General features: G+C 45.4%; 2 protein-coding genes across 5 annotated transcripts in view; one reads left to right on the top strand and one right to left on the bottom strand.

Annotated features, from left to right (window-relative positions):
* Positions 1-1,812, bottom strand: part of PAK5 (p21 (RAC1) activated kinase 5) — a 148,852-nt gene extending 147,040 nt beyond the window's left edge. For both annotated transcript variants that reach the window (XM_058021736.1, XM_058021734.1), the window contains exon 1: positions 1,740-1,812. In XM_058021736.1, coding sequence (XP_057877719.1) covers positions 1,740-1,788 — 49 coding nt within the window. In that variant the 5' untranslated portion in view covers positions 1,789-1,812. The remainder of the gene's footprint in view (positions 1-1,739) is intronic.
* Positions 1,813-2,310: 498 nt separating this feature from the next.
* Positions 2,311-19,379, top strand: ANKEF1 (ankyrin repeat and EF-hand domain containing 1). Of its 3 annotated transcripts, none has more exons than XM_058020769.1 (10): positions 2,311-2,534; positions 8,221-8,607; positions 9,043-9,242; positions 10,186-10,335; positions 10,801-10,924; positions 11,750-12,545; positions 15,069-15,295; positions 16,503-16,678; positions 17,866-18,003; positions 19,053-19,379. In XM_058020769.1, exons 2-10 carry the CDS (start codon positions 8,262-8,264, stop codon positions 19,176-19,178), a joined length of 2,283 nt encoding a protein of 760 aa, XP_057876752.1. In that variant the 5' UTR covers positions 2,311-2,534; positions 8,221-8,261; the 3' UTR covers positions 19,179-19,379. The 3 variants fall into 3 exon arrangements, with proteins under 3 accessions (XP_057876752.1, XP_057876753.1, XP_057876751.1); XM_058020770.1 differs by lacking the exon at positions 2,311-2,534 and adding an exon at positions 2,892-3,090; XM_058020768.1 differs by lacking the exon at positions 2,311-2,534 and having other exon boundaries at positions 7,951-8,607.
* The last annotated feature ends 16 nt before the right edge of the window (positions 19,380-19,395 follow it).

The raw sequence follows: 19,395 nt of genomic DNA, 5'->3' as shown, positions 1-19,395 counted from the left end.
CTTTGGCATCCACAGAGGAAACCCAGCACAACGCAGAGACAGCCGGCGGAACAGAGGAGGGCAGAGGATGGTCCCACATGTTCCGGGAGCGACTGAGCAGTGCTCTCAGCCTGGCACCTTCTGCTAGCACCAAACAAAACTTCACAGCCTTTGTATTTTGAATATTTGGAAGCACTCGTTCAGCAGTGAAACATTTTCATGTGCAATTAGATGATTTTGGAGCTGCAAAGTGAGCATGTCAGTAATGGGGACTTTACCTATCAGGGGGAAGAATGTATGTTGCAGGAACAATTGAGGTTAATGCTTAAGAGTACATAAAACAAGGGGGAAACAGTAATAAATGTCAGTAATGAATGTTCTTTGGAATAATCTTGATTTGGACATGATTTAGCAGTGATCTCATTGTCAGACACAGTGGGCCAAACCTCTGTGCCGTGGGCTCCACAGATTGCATTCGTGCAGGGCACCATGAAGGCAGTGGAGCTCCCCGCTGGCTGTGAGGGATGTCCCCGCGGGGAGGGAGGGAGGGAGGGGAGCTGCTTTCAGCACCCAGGACAGAGCAGCCCCAGGGCCGCCCTCACTCGCGGCGCACCGCAGCTGTGGCAGCGCTGCCCTCCCTGAGCGCCCGGCAGCGGCACACGTGGGGCCCTGCCAGGGCACGGGGACACGCTGCCCACCTTCGGGCTGTGCTGTGCCTCCCACCTTTGCCTCTGCGAGCTCCAGGGCACGCTCAAAGCTCGGGGCACCTCACACCTTTCCTCCTCAGGGCAGCCAATTACCACTTCCTAACTGCGGTCAGTTTCTACCAGCACCATCCCACTGGCACTCCTGCAGTAGCTCGCCACTCCTCTAAAACTGAGCTCTCAGCCAAAAAGAGCCCATCGGCTTGAGGCTTCAGACCTTGGAACAATTTTCTCTGGTGAACTTTATTTATCTCTATAGGCAGGGAATACTCTGAATTTCTCTAAGAGAATTTTAATCCTATTTATTTTGGAGACTTTGCAGTACCCTAACTCAAGTGCAACACCTCTGCTCTTGAAACCACATTGCTTTGAACCATCCAGTATGATGCTGAGCTGCTTCTTGCGTCCCGAATCCTCATTATCACTCTCAAAAAGCTCATGGAAAGCTGATCACCATGAGAAAATAAATCAAGCATAAGAATCTAAACATATACACATGCAGTTACATGCACATTCACATTTGGGGTGGAATACCAAGTGCCCAGAGTGGTTATAGTCTGGTTATGGTGTTTCCACAACTTCCAGGGAAAAGGCATGCAGATGTTTCAGACAGGATATTCAGTTATTTCCACATTTAACTAAATTTCAAAATACATGTGCTAACTTTTCTAATAGGAATTTAATGTGTGCTGCTCAACAAAATGAAAAAGGAGAATTTACCACAGGCCTTTAGCCAAGACATGTGTCTACTTATTTGCGGCAACAACAACAGCCAAAATCTAACAAAGAACAGGCTGGGAAACATCTTCTACTGTGCCATGTCTGCATCAACCATTTAGTGCAGCCAAGGAGAAAGAGAAGGGCCTATGTTTTTGCTATGCTATATTTTCCAAAAAGGAAAGCAATACACCAAGGCACAACAGTGCATCACTACCAGTCCAGCCAATTCACACCACAGAGTGCTAACACCAAATAGCTGCTGTACGAATGGCACTCATTGCAGGGTAAATAATGAAACATTATGCTAAAACAATGTTTTCTTTTGTTGTGACTCACCACACAGTCCCATGGCTTTCGTCAAATGCCTTTCCATGCTGTTGGACATGCATCCAGCTGTGTCACCACTTTCCTGGCAGAAGAAATTTCACATCAAAAAACATTTTTTTTTTTTTTTTTTCCTAATGCTAGAGGTGATTTGCAAACAATTCAGCTGCCAGGCTTGGCCAGGAGCAAGACAGGCAGTGTTGCTGCAGTTATCCCATACATACATGACTACCGGGCCTGGCAGGAGCACTGAGGGCTGGGCTGTGGCATTTGGGAATTCGGCACTAAAGGAAGTGAACGGAAAGGAGATACAGAGCTCGGGCAGTCCCAGGGTTACTGCTGCTGCCTTTTAGAATGACTTAGGCTTCACTTGACAAGCTCTGAGGGTTTTCCCCCATTCACTGGCATTTTTCTCCTGTTAATACAGGTTTTTCTGTTCAACTGACTGTGAACGATCCCATTTCCACCCAAGCTCATTTCCATTATCGTGCTACACAGACCCTATGGGAATGGCCGGGCCGTTGGTGGACACGCGCACCTCGCCACTCCATTTTCTGGCAACTCCAGAAAAGTCTGGAGGCGGAACAACCGCACAGCGTTGCTTCTTCCCACGGGGGAGGAAAAGGAGGCTTGGCGAGTAAGCCAGCTTCAAGGAAAGAGAGCCCGCGACACCCAAGTCCTTCCCGAGCGCCCGCCTCACCCCCGGCGGGACGCTGGTCCGTACCGAGCTGAGGGGAGCCGGGGGCCCTGAGGGGATCCGGTGGCACTGAGGGCACCGAGAGGACGCGGCGGCACCGCGGGGATCCGGTACGGCCTCACGGCTCTCAACCGCCCGACGCCGTTGCCAAGGAGACGGCCACAACGGCGATGGCGGCCGCTGAAGCGGGCGACGGTCCGGCTGCGGCCGCTGAGGAAGGCGAGGGTCCGGCTGCGGCCGCTGAGAGTCCGGCGGCGGCCGCTGAGGCGGGCGAGGGTCCGGCGGCGGCCGCTGAGGCGGGCGAGGGTCCGGCTGAGGCCGCCGAGGGTCCGGCTGAGGCGGGCGAGGGTCCGGCTGAGGCCGCTGAGGCCGCCGAGGGTCCGGATGCTGCCACCGAGGGTCCGGCAGCGGCCGCCGAGGGTCCGGCAGCGGCCGCTAAGGCCGGCGAAGGTCCGGATGCTGCCGCCGAGGGTCCGGCAGCGGCCGCCGAGGGTCCGGCTGCGGCCGCTAAGGCGGGCGAAGGTCCGGATGCTGCCACTGAGGGACCGGCAGCGGCCGCCGAGGGTCCGGCTGCAGCCGCTAAGGCGGGCGAGGGTCCGGATGCTGCCGCTGAGGCGGGCGAGGGCCCGGCGGCGGCCCCCGAGCCCTCAGCGCCCTCCCCCTCAGGTGAGTGCCCCGGGCTGCCGAGGGTCGCTGTCGCCGCCGCTGGGCATGGAGGCGAGAGGGCGGCGGGGCTGAGCCGGCGGCTCCCGGCGCTGCGGAGGGCCGGGGCAGAGCGGACGCGCTGTGAGGGCTGAGCGCAGCCTCGCCGGACACGGGCGCGCTATGCATCGTCCCCCTCATGGCCCGCGCCTCTCGCCGCTGGCATTACCTCCGTTGGGGTGTCCGCACGACCAGAGCGGCACGTCCTTGGCAGGGAACACCGTTTGGGTCATCACCGGCTCTCCAGCATCCTCCCCTTCCAGCGGCTTCTCTCCCGTTAAAGCCAGTCTCCTCTACAGGCCGCCCGCTCCTCTGAGTCGCAGTCCAGAGAAAATAAACCAACCGCTGCTGCTCACCTTGTTCCTGAGCGCAGCAGCACTTCACCCCCAATTCCACAGCCTTCCAGAAGCTTCCCTGGAGCACGGCTGGGCTCCTGGCTGGGGAGCCACCCCCCAGCCCCTGTCCCACAGGTGTTGCTCGTTAAGCTGATTGCCCAGAGCAGGCAGTCAGGGCTCCATCCAGGTGCTGGCAATCAGGGCTCCATCCAGGTATGGGCAATCAGGGCTCCATCCAGGTGTGGGCAATCAGGGCTCCATCCAGGTGTGGGCAATCAGGGCTCCATCCAGGTGTGGGCAGTCAGGGCTCCATCCAGGTGCTGGCAATCAGGGCTCCATCCAGGTATGGGCAATCAGGGCTCCATCCAGGTGTGGGCAGTCAGGGCTCCATCCAGGTGTGGGCAGTCAGGGCTCCATCCAGGTGTGGGCAATCAGGGCTCCATCCAGGTGTGGGCAATCAGGGCTCCATCCAGGTATGGGCAATCAGGGCTCCATCCAGGTGTGGGCAATCAGGGCTCCATCCAGGTGTGGGCAGTCAGGGCTCCATCCAGGTGTGGGCAATCAGGGCTCCATCCAGGTGTGGGCAATCAGGGCTGCTAGGTGCTGGCAATCAGGGCTCCATCCAGGTATGGGCAATCAGGGCTCCATCCAGGTGTGGGCAGTCAGGGCTGCTAGGTGCTGGCAATCAGGGCTCTAGGTGCTGGCAATCAGGGCTCCATTACACCCCAGTTTCAATGGATACTGGGGTGACTGGAAGTTGCAAAGCAAGCTGAAGACAAAAGGATGTACATATTTTGATCCAACCCAGCCATAACCTGGGAACTGCCTTTACAGCACTCAGGACTGGATCTGGGCTGAGATCTCCACACGACATTGAAACCTGCTCAGTTCAAACCTAAGTGCCCATCACTGTGCTCAGCCGTGCCTCAGCCCAAGGCAAGGCACCAAATTGGAAAATTAACACCAAAAAACCACAGCACTGTAGGCTATTCATGAAACTGGAATTCGGTTTTGGGAAGATTTTGTTGCATCACTCCTATTAAACCTTAGTCACAGCTAAAAATCCAGTGCAATTATTCACGTAAAGCTGTAAATATAGCATGGCACTGTTACCATATTGGTTCCTTTTATAGTGACATATAGGGCTTAGGCTTATCTCTGTGCCCAGCATGCAAAGGGATTAAATTTAGAAAGCGCTCAGCTATTTTCTCCCACTAAAGATAAAACACATGAAAATTTTGTTTACTGGTTTGTGAATAGAGATAATTAAAGGGATGTTTTCAATTGGAAATGTTGAAACTGACAAAACTTCTGCAAGCTTTTAAGGCAGAGTCACAAGTGCTTCCAGCAGCAGTCAGGCAGCAGGCTTTGACTGGGAGACAGGGAATGAGATCAGTGGCCATCAGAAGTTCCCTCTCTATCAATCTACCTCCATCACAGCTTGGAAAGCTTTGTGGGCAAACAGGAATCCAACTAAAATTATTTTCTTAATGCCAGGTGTGCTGAGAAAAGGATTAATCTGGATTTGAAATGAGTTCATGCTCTCCATCAGAACAATGGCACAAGCTGGCAGAATGAAGGTAGCGAGTCTGTTGATGTTTGTCAACAGATAAAATTGCTGCTAAGCAAACACTACGGGCTTGGGGTTTGTGGTTACATCTTCATGAAGCCCTCCCAGAGCCCAGCTGTCTCAAAGCCACATAACAATCCCTCACTTTCCATTAAACCACCTATTAGAGGTGAAGTGATAAAAAAATATATGAAATACACAGCGTTGGTAGCATTTACTTCTAGTAAATTTACTAGTATTTACTACTAGTCAATTTACTCATTTACAATGAAAGTTGACAAGATGTTGCAGTTTTCATTTTAGAAGCTTTTTTCCCTTGCTTATAACTTTACATGACCCTGGGTTGAATTTCTTATCCCACCCGTGTTTCTTTGATGCTGCTACTTTAGAAGCTTCTAATAAAACTTGATCCAGTCATTTTCAAAAAATGCTGCAAAGAAATATTAACTGTAACAGTTAAAATGTTTTGGTTGTTTTCATGTAAATTGTTGGTTCTTAATGCTTTGAAGCAAAGACTTTAAACTGGGTAAGGACTCAGTGGTGGCTGAATTGTGATAACAGACTTGACTATTGCGATAAAAATAATTTCACTTCTGCTCATGGAAATAATTTTATTGCTGCATGTGAAATATTAAAAGAATACTGTCATAAGCAGCTCAAAAGCACCAGAAAAAAATCTGATCAGAACTAAAATGGTACTCAATTGTACATTCCACTGTGAGCAAAAATGAAAGTGTGCAGTAAGTGTAAGGTGTGCCATCAGTCTCATGTCCAGCATGGGGCAGAGGTTATAGGGAGCAAGTATCTCAAGGAATCTCCAAGATAATCCATGAAATAAATCCAAATTCATATGTATTGAATGTTATATCCATTTGTTCACATTTGTTCATCAAAGATTAGTTACTAACAGGTTTTTACCAAGGGCACTTCTGCTCATGTTCTGTGGCATTACTAACCTATGTCCAAGGAGAATGTCACTTCAGTGTTTGCTGCTTCAGAGGGAGAAAGAAAGGAAGAAAAAGCAAGTTTTCATCCAAGATAAGTTCCAGAAAAAAATCCAGATGCAAATCATGAATAACAGTGGGAAGAAAGTTTTATGGAAGTAAACCCAAGTTCCTTACTGCTGCAGGATGGTGGGAAGTGAAACAAAAGCATAAAAGAACATTTAAGCTTGTCAGTTCCATCTAAGTATCTTTCTTTTGCTGAATTTCAGTGGTGTAAGTACTGTAAGAGCCTTCCCTGCAGAACATTCCTGCTGCTCCTCCTCACAGCCCCTGCAGAGTTTGTGTCACAACTTTTCCCTGTGCTCAGTAGCCAGAAAAAAAACTTCCTGTATTGAGGATTTGCTCAGAAATTTCTTCAGGCTCTAAAAAGCAGGCTCTGTGGGGACTCCAGTGATCACTTCTAGCAGGGCATTACTCTGAAGTACCCTTATTTCTCAGCTCTGAGCTTCAGGACTCTAGGGTTGCTATAGGTGTAATTCCCGTCAGCAGGATAAAAATCTCTGCATTTTTTCCCTCTCACTGGACAAAATGTCACAGGAAGAACAACATGGTAGGGATGAGAATGAACAAGCCACAGGTGACAGACTTAAGTTATTGCTACCTGAAGATTTAATTGTTTGATGTAAGAACATACCTGTTTATGATCAGAATGAGGGTTATGTAAGACCTAAAGAGGAAAGGATTTAAGTAATTCCATGTTTAAATGGAGAACATCTGAGAGCAGCTGATCTATTCAGAGCAGGTTTCATTGCAGAGAGAAAGTCTTTGCATTTATTACCCACTTAAACACTTCTGCAAGGGAGCAGCTTCTAATAACAGCACCTTCACCCAGCACAGTGGGGTGCACAGGGAGGGAGCTGAGGGCCTTGTCTGGCAGGGAAAACAAGAGGCACAGTGCTCAGAAATCTGCCAGCAGTTGACCCAATCTCTGTTCCAAAGCTAGGCTGGACACAGAACTTCCAAAGAAATGAGAGGCAATAGCTACAGAAACTACAACTGGCAAGTTGTACCTGTGGTACAAAAATTACCTCTCTGTCCATTCCCAACATGATTCACCTTCAGTCAACTTTTTCTACTTTTCCTGCAGTTTTCCCTCAGGCTTCCTCCCCAGAATGGGAGGTCCTGCCTGTTGGAATCGTGCATCCTTCTGCATCTCTCTGCAATCTCCCCTTGTCACAGACATCCACAAAGCACCCAGAGTAGCCAGGCAGATGCTGAGTGGTCCCATTTACAGACTACATTGCAATGAGTAAGAAACCCAAATGAACCAAACCCCAAGTGTTCTCTAACATATGTTCCTTCACATTTTTGTGTTGCATGTCCTGTAAGAGTTCTGGAGGACAGGATGACCAAAGGTTTGCTGAAGCTGCTAGGAAGCCTCCTGTCCACTTAGGAAAGCTTCAGAAATGGTCCCTACAATGTCTGACCCTTCCTAACCCTCCAGCCATGAGAGCTGAGACTAGCTAAAAGAGGCTAAAAGACCCAAAAGAAAAAAAATGGAAAACATCCAGAATTGAGGCAAGTGCAAAGTCCTGCACTGAATTTTTTTCAAGAAGCTTGTGATGCAGGACATGGAAGACCCTTTTCCCAGACAAGTGCCCTGCAGTCTGTATTTTTTTTCCTCCAAGGGTTTTGCAGCAGAGAAATTTGACTTACTCTTTTATCTACATAACCTAGCAGGAATTTCATGCATCAGCTACCAGAAAAAAATACCCAAAAAAACGGGGAAGATGCTCAGTCACTGGTGAGGTGATGTTAATAAAAATTTTAGTATCAATTTTATGTTTCAGGAAGTGAAGAGGACACAGTGTCTCATGACTCTTTCTCCCATTGAAAACAACAGATGAACAGCCTCCCCTTAGGCTTCCAAGTAATTGTAGATTATAACAGTTCCTTGAATGGAGAGCAGTTACCCTACAGCTTCTTAACTTAATTTTCTCCTTGAATGAGACCTCTTCAGAACAGTTGGATGACTAGAAAGAAAAATTTTGTAAGGTACTACTTGGGTTTATATAGCCTCTATATGTGCTGCCCACAGTAAAAGATAAATTAGTTCAAAACCTAATGTTTTGTCCAGGTAAAGTGGATATTTTCATGCTGTGAACATGGTCTAATTCCTGATTTTACTGGCAGGTCATTATAATGTCCTCTGTGAGATTACATGTTTTCTTTTTTGTCCATGCAGAAAGTATTTCCTTGAAAGAAGAAAATCGTCCCTATCCTGGGATGCTACCAGTAGATAAAAGGCTTCTAAACTTACAGATCTACAAACTTCTACAGTGTGTTCATGAGAAAGACAAGAAGCAAATAGAAAACCTGATCCAGAAGGGATTCCCAGATCTGATCAATTACACAGAGCCCAAGGAAGGATACAGTGCCTTGCACGTGGCCACCATGAAGAACGACATTGAGATGTGCCGCTTCCTGCTGGAGCACGGAGCGAGCCCCAACGTCCACGACAACATGGGGTGCACGCCAGCCATGAAGGCAGCTGAGCAGGGGTTTGAGGCCATTCTGGAACTACTAGCAACAGCTAAAGCAGACATGACTGCTGGGGATAATGAAGGGAAAGGTGAGTGAGAAGGAGGTACCATAAAGCAATCCCTTAACTGTGTGGCACACTTATTACATGTGATGTGTCTGTCTGTGGAGAGGAGCTGTGCTTGAGGGTTATCCTTACAACCCAACAGAAGCTGTTGGCCATTACAGCTTTGATGAAAATGAAAATAATTCCTCCTGAAGAGTCGAGGCCATTAAATCATGTCTCCCCAGCAGAGAGCTGAGAGGTAACTTATAATTGAGACTCACATTCCTCTCACGGCCTGTGACATACTGAGCTCTGGCTTTCTCCTCAGGTAAAGTCTCTGAAGTAGAAATCTTTTCTTGCATGGCTTCTCCCTCAGTGAAGGGGTCTCTGTTGCAGACTGGTCAGCTGTGAAGCTCACAGCCCCACAACCCTTCTGGTAATTTCCTTTTCCACCCTAACCCCCACTGGTTTCCTTTGCAGGTGTTTTGTTTTACTGCCTTGTACCTACAGTTCGCCATACCCACTGCCTGGAGATTGCCTTGGATTATGGTGCAGATGTCAACAGCTGTACCACGACTGGGAGGTCTCTGCTTCTAGAAGCCTGTGAGCATGCTCATGAGGTTAAAGATATGTGCCTCGTTTTCTTGGAGAAAGGAGCGAATCCCCATGCAAGAGACCCGGTATGAGCCTTTCTGTAGCTAAGAACAGATACAGGAGTATAGAGCAGAGTACATGACCTTAAATCCTCACATTAAAATAATAAAGCAGTGAAAATTGCTTAACTAGGTGGCCATACCTCTTCCCCTCTTCTGTACCACCCTTTTTTGGAGGAGACGGATTTAAATTTTTTTTTGATTTTTGTAGGTTTAGAGTGCAAATATTTCCCCAAACTTTCATGTAACTGGATCAGCTTTTAGGAGCTGCAGCTCACTGTACTTCAGTGGAGCACTGCTGATTTGTATTTGCCTTGATGTGTCCTTAGATTTTCAGAGTTGAAATAGTATTCATTAAAAGGTAAGTTATTTTAGTGAATATTCACTAAAAGGTAGGGAAAATCTGATGAGCAATCAAGGCAGGAACAAGGCATGAGAAAATTTCTTCTCTTTTGTAGATCCTAATCGTTTATTTGTTTGCTCCCTAATTTAACAAAGACCTGAAAGACTGAAGCTCTGTGCTGTTGATAAATCAAGAAGCTCAGGCTTTCCCTTGGAGTTATCCAAAGCAAACATCCATTACTATCTGGGAAAAGACAATATTAATGTAATCGAGTGAACTTTGCCTCACAGAACCATAGTGAAATTCACTGGTTGATTTGCCTTCCCCAGCCATAGCTCCTCGTGCTCCTGCTTTTGTAATCTGAGGTGGTATTTTGAGTTAGATGTTGTAAATATACATGAGAAGATGCCCATAGAATCCAGGATTCCTTAACTAAGCAATAGATTGGGCATTATTGAAGGGACTCAATATTGAAGGGACTTCAATATACTTGAGGTGCTGGCATCTGCCTGCTCTCTGCTGGCAGCCCTATTATGAGTAGGCTCTGAGGGCTCACCTGCAGGTCCCTGTGAGGCTGTCAGGCTGTGTTTTGGGGAACCCCAGTGTAAGTGCTCTGTGCTGCCGCAGGCCACGGGGCGCACGGCGGTGATGGAGGCGGCTCGTGAGGGCGCGGCAGACGTGGTGCTGGCTCTGCTGCAGAGGGGAGCCAACGTGAACCTGTTCGACTTCGACAGACACAGCGCTGCGCACTTCGCGGCCAAAGGAGGCTTCCTTGAGGTATTCACATTTCTGCTGTGAAAGCGCTGCTGCAAAGCCAAACCTGGCTGGGTTTTTTGTTGTTACCGGGCTTTGCTTTGGGCTTTTGGAGTGTGCTTTTGTTGGGGTTTTTTTGAGTCCGTTATCTCAGCTGATCAAAGCATAATGATCAGTAATCAAAAGCAGATTCTTTGTAAGCATCAGAGGGATTCCAGCAGTGATAGGCCAGACAGGGATTCACAGTGAGCTGGCAAGAAGATTGTCCTTAGTGTCTACAATTACACAAGGTTTCTGTTTCATCAGTTAAATAAGCATAATGCTATAGAAAACATTAATGTTATATGTGCATTGACCAGCTGGAAATGGAAGAGAACTTCGTTATTAGAATGGGAATGTCATATATTGCATTTATTTGTAAATCAATCTTACATTTTCACATGTTAAGAACAGACAAGATTTTTGGTGGGACTCTGTTTGTTTTTCTAGATTCTGGCGATCATTTCAGGTTATGGTGCAGACTTGAAACTGGTTGCTATGAATGGTAACACACCACTTCATTATGCTGCAGAGGGAGGATTTACAGACTGCTGCAGGTATATAGGACAAAGAGGTACATGAAAACTAAATTACTTCACAACTATTATCTGTATTCTATTTCTGTGCTAAAGGAAAGATTTCATTTGGGTATCTCTGAAGGATTTGGGTATCCTGTGGCAAAAATCTTATTCAGAAGGGCCTAACAGAGGCTCTTACCTCATGTGGATGAGAAAAAATTTCTCAAAGAAAGCAGCAGAAACATCAGGAGGTTGTATAACTTAGTGTTGGACAGTATTAGGTGGTTCTGGGTTTAGTTGGGTTTAGATGTATTGTATTGAAACTTCCAATAGAAAATACATTTTTGATTTGATGATCATTTAAAAAAAATCTCTGTGCAGTCATGAGGAAAATTTCATACCCATGGGTACTGAAACATGCCCTGAAGCAGCTGTGATCCTTTCCTGACTTGATCAGATGATCATTTCACTTCAAGCTTTGATCCAAGAGCACCATGCAAAATCCCACATCCTGTTCTTGTGATCCATTGCCAAATTGTAATGTTGGGATATAGAAATAAATGACACCTTAATCTTATTTTGCTTCTTAACCTTGCTCACCACTTCAAGTAAAAATGTAAAGTTTCTACTGAACTTCTCTTTATACATATTCATGGGTGGATAAATAAATACAGGCTGCTCAATGCTTCTCCCTTTGGAAAAAAAATATGGACATGTGGGTGACCTTCCAGCCTGGGATCAGTGATGTGGTTCCACCTACCACTGCTACTTATATAAAATTGTAGGCCGTTGCCACGAGTTGCCTGTGTATTACAAGTTTCTTATATTATAAAAGTAGGAATTCCACTGCACTATTAGCCATACTGTGTCCATATTTCTAGGCTGTGATCCTACATGGACCAACTTGTTAAAGCTGACCGCAAGGGATGTTGCCAAGGGCGGTGGGTTCAAAGCAGCAGTAACAGTGCTGCGCAAAGCTGAAAAAGCCGCAAGGAAGCCAGATAAGACCCTTGACTGGTACCTGAAGGTGTACGACTGGTCCCTGCAGCATGAGGAAGCCATCCGCAAGGAGTTTGAGATTGATGAGGAAGATGAGGGGATAGTATCCAAAAGAGATTTCATGGCAGTCATTCAGAAGCACTGGGGGACCGTGGATCAGGAACAAATAGAAATTCTTGCTAGAAAGCATGAAGTATCTTCTGACAAGGTCAGCCTGGATGATTTTTTTAAAGGCACAAGATACCTGCAGAAAACCTTTCTGCTCTCATCCTTTGGGCCAAAACCAAAGAAGAAGAAGAAGCCACCGAGAAGGAGAGGCAAGAAAGGCCTCCCTGTGCCAGTGTGCGTAGTGCCCCAGAGTGAACGCCCCCTCAGGGAAGATGGCCTCCCTACCTGCATGGTGGAGGCTGTCCCCACCATCCCCGAGGAGCAGCGATTCAAACGCGCCCTCCACGCCGCCCACCCCGTGTTCGATGACCGTGCCTGGTACATGGAGGAGCCCGGTAAAACCCTCATGGATATCAACTACCTGGTCAGAGAAGGAGACTTTGTGTCTCTGCAGAGAGCCTTCGACCAGGGCGTGCCAGTAGACATGAAAGATATATATTACAAAACACCTTTGATGGTTGCATGTGCAATTGGCAACATAGTTCTTGTGGAGTTTCTTCTGGAAAAGGGGTAAGATAATTTCAATTTAATTGCTATTTTGGGAAGGCTTTCAAAAGCATAAATGTCCACTGAATACTTGGATGCAAAAGGCTACGGTTTGTTTTTTGCTTACATAACATTAAAGTTACTTCCCTAAGATCTCCAGTCACAGGGGTAAGTTTATTATTTTTCATATTTTAGTAGCATGGAATGAAAACAACCAAGGGACAAGTTCCCCAGGACTGCAATTGTTGGTGTCTGGGCTGTTGATATTTGGTCAGCGGCAGGGGTTCATACCCAAGTAGTAGTGCATCCTCACAAGCAAACTCTCAAAACTGGGAAATTATTTTGGGGAAATCTGACTTGAAGGACTTGACTGAAATCATTGAGGTAAACCTGGACTTTCCTGTTCCACATGCCTGGTTTAAATCTCCACTTTCCTCTGCAGCTGAGGCAGTCTGAAGCAGCAGGATTTACATCAGAAGCCCCTGCTACTAATTAGCCTGCTCCTCATTTTAGAAGTGCTTCAGCAATTCTGTAGCCCGCAGACACACTTGTGAAAAATCTCAATGACACCTTAAAAATGAAAGCAATTTCAAAAATATTCAGTCATACTTGTGTAATAGCATAATCTCTTATTGTCACACTGCTGTGCTCCTACAGTCCTTCACATAATTGCTTAAATGAACATTTTCCAAAGATCTTTACGTTAACTCTGTTCTCTCTCTACTATGCATAGATAGAATTCATGTTAATATTAATATATCAGGGAAAGGCGCTGTAGTCATTGCTCTGGTTCCTGCAAAGACTAACAGCAAATGGATCTTTCCACACGCTGGTAATTACACTGACATTCCTAGAGCATATGGAAAATTGGGTAATGTGTATATTCAGGTTTTCTGAAGATAAAGGTATAGGAGCTACCAAATTAATCCACCAGATTAATCTCTACTCCTTTTCCCAAGCCTCAGCAGACAGCACTGGAGTCACATCCTATTTAACAATAAGACCTAGAAACACAGTAACTTAGCTTGAATAAATAGTACCAGTTTTGAGATTTTTTTCAATAGACAGAAACGAAAATGGAAAGTTATCAGTAGCATTTAGGTTTGCATGTCTCAGCATCATGGGCTTGCAGTTTAGCACAGGCATTCAAATACCTTTTATAATATAACCTTTTCAGTACAGAACCACAAATCCATATTGAATACAAAACAAAACATTTATCCAGCTAAATTGTTAACATTTATTATGTTTAAAATTAAATTGGTGGTATCTACTTTCTATCTTCCTTCAGAAATAATTAGAAGTAAATGAAATTTGGTCTGATGTGAAATTCTGTGCTTGATGGGCAGAAAATGCCAAGGAATTTTTGAATTCAGTGCTGCATTGTCCCTGTTCCCAATGACTGGTTTCTTTCTGATAGGATGAAGTTAGGAAAAAGGGTTCGGGGGCAGACAGAGTCTGAGTGCAGGCAAAGAGGTTGCGTTGAGAGAGAAAGTGAAATAACTGAGGAAGCTCATTTTAATGAGAATTAAAACAAATGGAAACTGCCTACAAATAAACCATAACACTTAGTGACTGAAAGATAAGAGAGATAAACGTGGTAGGTCAGGGAATTTACTGTGCTAAGATCTCATCAAAGATAGAATTCTGAAAAAGATTAAAAATTTAAACAAGGGAAGAAGAACAGATGAATCTGTGCTTTTATTTAGACAATCATCTGACCTGAAGAGCAAACAGCTATCCCTGGAAGCAGCTTCCTTCACAATTTTTCTTCTTTCTTCCTTCCTCCTTCTTTTTTGGGAAGACAGCAGCTTTTTGTCCTCCAAGTAAGTGGGACAGTGTCCCTAACTCCCTTCAGGACCTCTAGGGCTGGTAATGCTTTTCCTCTCAGTTTCATCCAGGGACCTCCCGTGAACTAGCCCTTGATTTCTGCAGAGCATCCCAGGTTTAATTTGAGAGCAGAAGCAGGTCCTAGCCCAGCAGCACAGTAGCTGAATGGCTTTTCAGTGCTCAGACTCCCAAGGCAGACCTTGTGTAACTCGTTTGTCAGAGGGAGGAGCCAGTGCAGAGGAATGGAGCAGGCAGAGGGCAGCAACACCAAAAGGACAGTTGAACACTTCCCTCTCGTGCAGGCGAGCTCTGCAGGGTTGCCACATGTCCTGTAGCACTTGTTCTTGGCCCAGAAGGGAACTTTTTGAGTTCCTGAATCTACTTTCTGCCATTCTCGGTGAAGCTGGAGCACAAGCAGCCTTTTACAGGACTAAGGTGTTTGAATGCCTGTGTTTTTTGCTGTACCTGTGAAAAGCTCCATGTGAAGGACACTGATGGCTTAGGGGGAGACATGAGCAGCACCCAGGCACACTTACAATTACTATTCCATGCCAAGTTCAGGGACTGAAACAGGTTCAGAATAGCCATATGAAAATAGCTCTTTACACTGAATATGCCGCTGCAGCGGGCAGTTCCAGCTGATTGCCCAGGGAGCTGGGGCTGTTCCTGCAGGCACCCAACAGCTCCAGCTGCCACAGCCACTCTTACCCTGTGCAGGGCCGATGTGAATGCAACGGACAACTTCCTGTGGACCCCTCTGCACCATGCCTGCTACAACGGACACCTGGACATCGCTGAGGTGCTGGTGAAGGCTGGAGCAGCCGTCAATGCCCGGTCGGTAGGCGAGGCCACCCCGCTGATGAGAGCCGTTGAGGCCTGCAGGCTGGACATGGTCTATTTCTTAATCACTGCAGGTGCTGACGTCGAGGCTTTAAACAGCAATGGTAAATAGCAATGTCTCCAAAACAGGCTGATTCTCTATTAAAAACACCTGGAACACTGGGAGAACTGTTCTGTGTTTAGGGTTGCTGTCAGGATTGGGATGAAGGAATAGGTTCAGTTAGTTTTCTCCAGTCTGGAATAATTATTGAAAAAAGGCTTTCTTGGACTTTGCATATCTAGAAAATGAAGTAACATGAATAATTACTCAATTCAGGAGACTGTTACTCCTCACAAGATACATACAGAATTATAAGTGGCTTTAATGAAAACATTCTATCTAGTTATTATTATTTGAGGGAAAATTGGATTTCAGCTGTGGCTCAGAGCATAGTCTGCCACTCATTTAAGTGATTTATTTTGAGGCACAGGCAGCGCTGGTTAAAGGACTTCCTTGCTGCTCTACATGTATATATAACTCCTGAGAAAAAAATATTTAACAGAAAACCAAATCTGAGCTGATACTGAAGAGTTACCTCCTCACAGCAGATCCCTCCTTCAGAGTTATTTCCACTGTCTCCAGAGTAATTGAAAAGTTCACATGCATCATCTTTCAAGCTCTTGCTCTAACATAGGAATCAGCATTGCTACACAATGAGACTTTCTTTGCCAAAATGTCTAGTGGTGAAACCCTGCTTGTAGAAGGGATGTGTATTCCTTATATCATGTGGAGTTGTGATTCGCACAGCAGTGCAGTCTCACAGATACTTTACAGCCAGAGTCTCATAAGAACCAGGACAGATTTTTTTCCTTCATTAAGCACTGAAGCTGTTCATTTCCATCAGGGGGCTTTCCCTTGCCAGCCACAGAGCAAGCAGAGGCGGAAGGAAATAGCCAGCACAGCACAAGGTCAGGAATGCAGACCATCTCCTAGTGCTAAATGCTCTCAGCTCTCAGAGATCAAAATGACAACCTGTGGACCAGTGTATTAAGCTGCAAATGGCAGAACATTAAGAGCAAAGCAAGCAATATAAGAATTCCCGCAATATTCCTGTAAAATGAGTTTTAGGGCTGGTGTCTGCCAGGTCTTATTTCTGCAAGCAGTGCTGATGACCGCTGGTCCTCACACCAATGTCAGGCACGTTGCTGGCATATGGGATGGGTAATAAAATACTGGCCATATTAAATTCAGTTGATTGTCCAGCTGCAAAAAACCAGTGCCAAAGTTACTTTTCATGGTTTACACAGGTATTTATTTTTTTAAATATACAGGAAGGAGTGCTCTTGATCTTGCTGAAATATTTGAAGATGCTGCAATAATTGAACTGCTTGAAAATCAACTGAAATTTTTGGCAGAAGAACGAGAAAAAGAAGAAGCAAAGCAAGCAAAGCAAAGCAAAGGTGGGAAGCCAAAACCACCAGAGCCACCGAAATCTGTGAAAACAGAGGTATGAGAGATGGTAACAAAGGACTGATTTGCTAATAGTTAGCAGGGAGTTGCTTTCATTCATTCTTTGCTATCCATTCCTCTCTAACGCTGTAACTTGGGCAGCTTTGTTAAAGTGATGATTTTCAGATGCTCATACTGTTCTTGCGAGCATTAGAACTTGTTCATTGGTTGAAATTTGTCTTGCTAATTAGACAAACTTCATGTCTTCCACAGACACACATCAGAATGATGTCCTGTATCACTAACGGACATAGACAGAAATTTCCTTTACTTTTTCCCTCCTCCTGAAGGATGTGCTCATCCAGCTCTGTTGTGGTAAACACTGAACAACTGGTAACCTTAATTTCTTAAAGGGAGAACCTCTTTTTTCACAAGATAAGAGCAATACCCTTCAAACTGGTTAAAAGGTTTTTTATTCTCCTAGTTGAACTCACTGAGACAATACCAGGCTTGCTAACTTCCTATTTTCCATTTTATGCCATATCTTTCCTCTTCCACTATTTACCTAAGTCTTGTTTCTCAAATCCCACACTGATGTTTGCCTGTTTTATTTCTTCATGTTTTTCCTGCACCCTCTGGGAGTCTTGAGCAGCTCAGCATTGTCCTATTCCCAAGCTGACACCAGCCTCTGTGCCCACATCTGGGTTCTCCTTCTGTGGATGAGACCTTCCTGATTCACCAGTGGCACTTTTAGTCGCATGCAGCTTGCTATTTAGGGAGAAGTTGAAATTGTATCTGTGTGGCTGGAGGTGTCCTTCAGCTGCCCTGGACAGTGCAGTAAATGTGTCTCAGTAGCTAAATGCTGGCATCCCCTTGCACAAAGGTTTTGAATGTCAGGGACAGCACAGGACTTTCAGAGGCAGGAGGAAGGCAACCTTAGGTGCCTGTTCATTCCTCATTTGGAAAAGGATGGGATCACCAGTGGTACAAGGTGACTGTCGTGGGAGTCACAAAGAGCAGTTAATGTTTTAGTGCCCAAGGAAGAGAGGTGCCTTTTACCTTTCAAAAGGGTGGCCCTTGCAATTTTTGATTTTAAAAAATCAGCTTTGACAGAAACAGGTTCTTAAGAGATTAAGAAAAATACCCTCCCAGTAAGCATTGTAGCAGAGCATCAGAAGATGGAGGATGCATGCCTTGCTTGTGAACATGATGTATTGGTAAAATTGGTACCTTCTTCCCCTTCAGTCTCCAGATGGATCTCCGCCACCTGAGGAAGAAGCTGTTCCTGAAAAGCCAAAGAGTTCCCGTAAGGACAGTTCTGCTTATTGGCAATCCTTGGCACCGAGAGAAGACAAAAATGACATCTCCTTCAGACCCAGGAAAGTACGTACAGCAGCAAAACAGGGGTGCAGTTCCATGGTGACTTTTGATCTCTTGCTGAGATCAAAACCCAGAACAATCCAAGTATTCATCTAGCTTAGAGATGATGTGACACAACGTAGAGAGGTTGCCACCAAGCAAGAGTAAATTAATGAGTTTGTGGATGTATAATTTATAATGACACAAATATATATATATATATGACATATGTTTGTGGAAATCAAATATTTGTTTTATATATCAAAATCTCTTATCGGATTTTTAAATTGGATTAAAGTGAACCACACTTTAAAATAAAAATGAAACTACATTTATGACACGTATTTTTATACTCTGGCTTTTAAAAGATAGGAATCTATTTGCATAGCTTGGGCACCAACTTCTAACTTGCCCTGTTGATTAGTTATCACATGATGACTTTTGGCAGTGACAGTTACTGAACTAGATGGATTACAGCACACTAAATATTTGCTACCTAGAGTTGGAATAGTGGAAATACAACTTTTCTGTCCAGGTCTTGTCATACACGCTTAGAAATAACTGAGAAACAGAACAACATTATCACAGTGAGGTAATTTTTGTATTTTTTCCCCCTCCTTGAAAAGGAAAAGAACGCCACTGCTGGCTAAGCAGTTGTGTTTGGAGTTTGTTTATCATTTCCCCAACCCTGATTTATGCTAGTTTCTACAATGGTCTCAGAGGACTGAGGCTACATAGCTGATGACTCTACAGCTAATTACTATTTTCCACTCTGAGGATCGTGAGCCCGAGTCAGTAATTTTAAATAATTACCTTAAGATCTTCTTTCCCACATTATCTGTAATCGGAGTCCATGGCATGATAGAGATTGGAAGTGACAACAAGAGAATGCTCTGTTTGTACACACACGCGTTGTTGACCTCTCTTCTGCTGGGTGGCCACACTGCTTCTTTTCTATGTCTCACAGTGGAAAGGAGTGCTAGAACATGCCTGTCTTTGGCTAACAGTATCTTCCTAGTGCCTCTGTTGCAAAAGGCCCATCCACATTCACTACACAAACCTTTATTTTGTAGATATGGAGCCCTGATGCCACAGCAATGCAGCTTGCAGAACAGCGAGTATTGCTCAGTGAACGCGCTGCTCTTTGTGGTCACATGGCAGATTTTACAACCCTCTTCAACAGAAAATTTGAGAAATAAGCACAGCATCTGGAAAAAGCTACTTCAGCACGTGTTTTGAGGAGACAAAGATGTAAAAGGCTACTCCTTTGCAAGGAAGGAATCGTGCAGTGCTCAGTAAATAAATTTCAGCTACCATAAAAGAAAATCATATCAAGTTTTTCCTCCATAGATTATGTTGCTTACACACAATCTTTTGTTGAGGGCTTAGTCTGGAAAAAGATTTATCCTCATGTGA

Source organism: Melospiza georgiana, chromosome 3 (assembly GCF_028018845.1).
Source record: "Melospiza georgiana isolate bMelGeo1 chromosome 3, bMelGeo1.pri, whole genome shotgun sequence".
Lineage (NCBI taxonomy): Eukaryota > Metazoa > Chordata > Aves > Passeriformes > Passerellidae > Melospiza > Melospiza georgiana.
Note: the sequence above shows the minus strand (reverse complement) of the source record. Positions and strands in the feature narration are given on the sequence as shown.

Excerpts from the sequence above, each read along its gene's own strand:
- ANKEF1 (XM_058020768.1), top strand. The coding sequence starts at position 8,178 with ATGTCCTCTGTGAGATTACATGTTTTCTTTTTTGTCCATGCAGAAAGT. Across the intron at positions 8,608-9,042 it reads TGGGGATAATGAAGGGAAAG|GTGTTTTGTTTTACTGCCTT; the intron begins GTGAGTGAGAAG and ends TTTCCTTTGCAG. Across the intron at positions 10,336-10,800 it reads CCAAAGGAGGCTTCCTTGAG|ATTCTGGCGATCATTTCAGG; the intron begins GTATTCACATTT and ends TTGTTTTTCTAG.